Source organism: Penaeus monodon, chromosome 8 (assembly GCF_015228065.2).
Source record: "Penaeus monodon isolate SGIC_2016 chromosome 8, NSTDA_Pmon_1, whole genome shotgun sequence".
NCBI lineage: Eukaryota > Metazoa > Arthropoda > Malacostraca > Decapoda > Penaeidae > Penaeus > Penaeus monodon.
Window position 1 is genome coordinate 23,451,216 of NC_051393.1, and position 2,654 is coordinate 23,453,869.

General features: G+C 52.1%; 1 protein-coding gene across 1 annotated transcript; it reads right to left on the reverse strand.

Moving 5' to 3' along the window:
- Positions 1-468: 468 nt before the first annotated feature.
- LOC119575815 (inhibitor of nuclear factor kappa-B kinase subunit beta-like) lies at positions 469-1,423 on the reverse strand. Its single transcript, XM_037923368.1, is given in 1 exon segment — positions 469-1,423. A coding segment is annotated over 1 exon segment (624 nt). The 5' UTR covers positions 1,233-1,423; the 3' UTR covers positions 469-608.
- Between the last annotated feature and the right edge of the window lie 1,231 nt (positions 1,424-2,654).

Genomic DNA, 2,654 nt, shown 5'->3' on the forward strand with positions numbered 1-2,654 from the left:
AGTAGGTTATTTTTGGATCCTGCATTTTTCAACTATCACGCCTTCCAGTGCATATTCTTCTTTTTTGTGTGTGTGTGTCCTGTTCTATTAATGGAGTATTGTTCTTTTGCCCCCCACCGCCCTCTATATGTATAACTGCCGCGATTGTCAAATGGATATCGTCATAAGAAATCAAACGTAGGCGTCGTAGGGGAAGTCACCGCCGGGGCACAAGTATTAACGCGCTAAACCGCGGTTGATTAGGGCATCCAAACAGGTCAAATGACCTCTCAATAATAAACTGGGAGAGGCCTAGATCCTGCAATGTAATAAATGGCTGTTGAACAAACAAACACACACGCACACACACACACACACACAACACACACACACACACACACACACACACACACACACACACACACACACACACACACACACCACACACACACACACACCACACAAACACTTTATATGTATATATATATATTTTTTTTTTTTTTTTTGTTCTGGGCACTACAATAAAGACGAAACAAACTTCCTCAAAGACATTCATCGCCGGGACAAGGGAGATGCCAAAAGGAAAAAAATCGTTCGCTGAGCCGGCCTACTTCCCCGGGCGCCGGACGTCACTCCTGCCGTGGGATATCGAGGTTGTCGGCAAGGATTTCGAGGCACATCTGGAAGGGCGGGCGCCAGTGGGGGTCGGGGCATGTCATGGCTCGCGCCAGGTGGAGCAGCTCGAAGTCCTCGGGGAAGGAGCTGGCATACCTCCGAAGGGCCATGCACAGGATAAATCCGAGGGAGAACAGCTCCGACTTGACGGTGGCCACGCCCATCTCGAGGAGTTCTGGGGCGAGATGGCGATGGGCCTCGGGTTTTCCTTGGAAGCCGGGGCACTCGCCGAGCCGCGTGCACAGGCCGAGGTCGATCACTCGCGCCCGGACGTGGAGGCCGTCGGCACTCGCTTCCAGGATCACGTTGTCCGACTTGAGGTCGTTGTGGGCGTAGCCCGCATGGTGGATCTCCTGGAGCTTCAGCGCCAGGTCATGGATCCCCCGCAGGATGATGCTGACGGGGGCCGCGTCCACGAGCATGGCCTACAGGGTGTTCCCCGCGCAGAATTCCATCAGGAATCCAGGGTAGTCACTGCACACGGTCAGAACTCGGGGCGCCCCTCCGAGGCCGTTCAGATCTAGTAACACCTGCGCCTCCTTCTGGAATAGCTGGGCGCGCTTCCTTGCCTTAGCCATCTTCACCACGGCGTCCTTGCCCTAGTGGCGTATCCTGAAGGCCTTGCCAAAGTAACCCTCGCCAAGGGGGGTTCCCTCGGACACCAAGGCAATAATCTCCTCTTCATTAAGCATCGTGGCTGTCGCCAATACCTGAGCAGTTGGTATTTTCACCGCTAGATGTGTTGCCTTGATTTCAGTCGACTGTTCGCGCTTCCTCTCGGAGCGCTGTGACATGTTCTGATACACTGCTTTCCGCCAAGGCGAAGTGTGCTCTGCTCGGGGAAATGCTGACGACGTTAGGTTACGTAAAGAGCTTTTCTTGTCGATTTCGTTTTGGGCTTAGTTGCGACTGCACGATCGATTTCCTTTTCCTGCTCAGTTGCCACATCTGGGTTGACTGGCCTTCATTATTTGCTTACTCGCCGTGTGTGTGTGTGTGTGTGTGTGTGTGTGTGTGTGTGTGTGTGTGTGTGTGTGTGTGTGTGTGTGTGTGTGTGTGTGTGTGTGTGTGTGTGTGTGTGTGTGTGTGTGTGTGTGTGTGTGCGTGCGTGCGTGCGCGTGTGTGTCTGCGTGTGTACGTGTGTGTGTGTGTGTATGGTTTGTATGGTTGTGTGTGTGTGTGTTGTGTGGTTGTATGTCGTGCCTGGTGTGCGTGTGTTCGCGCGCTTGTGTGTGTGTGTGTGTGTGTGTGTGTGTGTGTGTGTGTGTGTGTGTGTGTTGGTGTGTGTGTGTATGTTTGCGCGTGTATGTGTGGGGGGGAGGGTTGGTTTATAATTTTGTGTATGTGCGTGTGTGTTTGTGTGTGCGTGTGTGTGTGTACGTCTGTGTGTAAGTGCATGTATGTATGTTTGTGCATGTGTGTACGTTTGTGCTTGTGCGTGTTTGTGTAAGAATATGTTTGTGCCTGTGTGTACGCTTGTGTGTGTGTGAGTGCACGTGTGCACGTTTGTGTGCGTGTGCGTGACCGCCGAGCGTGCGTGTGTGTGTGTGTGTGTGTATGTGTATGTATGTGTGTGTGTGTGTGCGCATGCGTGCGTGTGTGTCTGCGTGTGTACGTGTGTGTGTGTGTGTATGGTTTGTATGGTTGTGTGTGTGTGTGTTGTGTGGTTGTTGTGTGTGCGTGTGGTGTGTGTGCGCGCGTTGCGTGCGTGCGTGCGTGTGTGTGTGTGTGTGTGTGTGTGTGTGTGTGTGTGTGTGTGTGTGTGTGTGTGTGTGTGTGTGTGTGTGTGTTGGTGTGTGTGTGTATGTTTGCGCGTGTATGTGTGGGGGGGAGGGTTGGTTTATAATTTTGTGTATGTGCGTGTGTGTTTGTGTGTGCGTGTGTGTGTGTACGTCTGTGTGTAAGTGCATGTATGTATGTTTGTGCATGTGTGTACGTTTGTGTTTGTGCGTGTTTGTGTAAGAATATGTTTGTGCCTGTGTGTACGCTTGTGTGTGTGT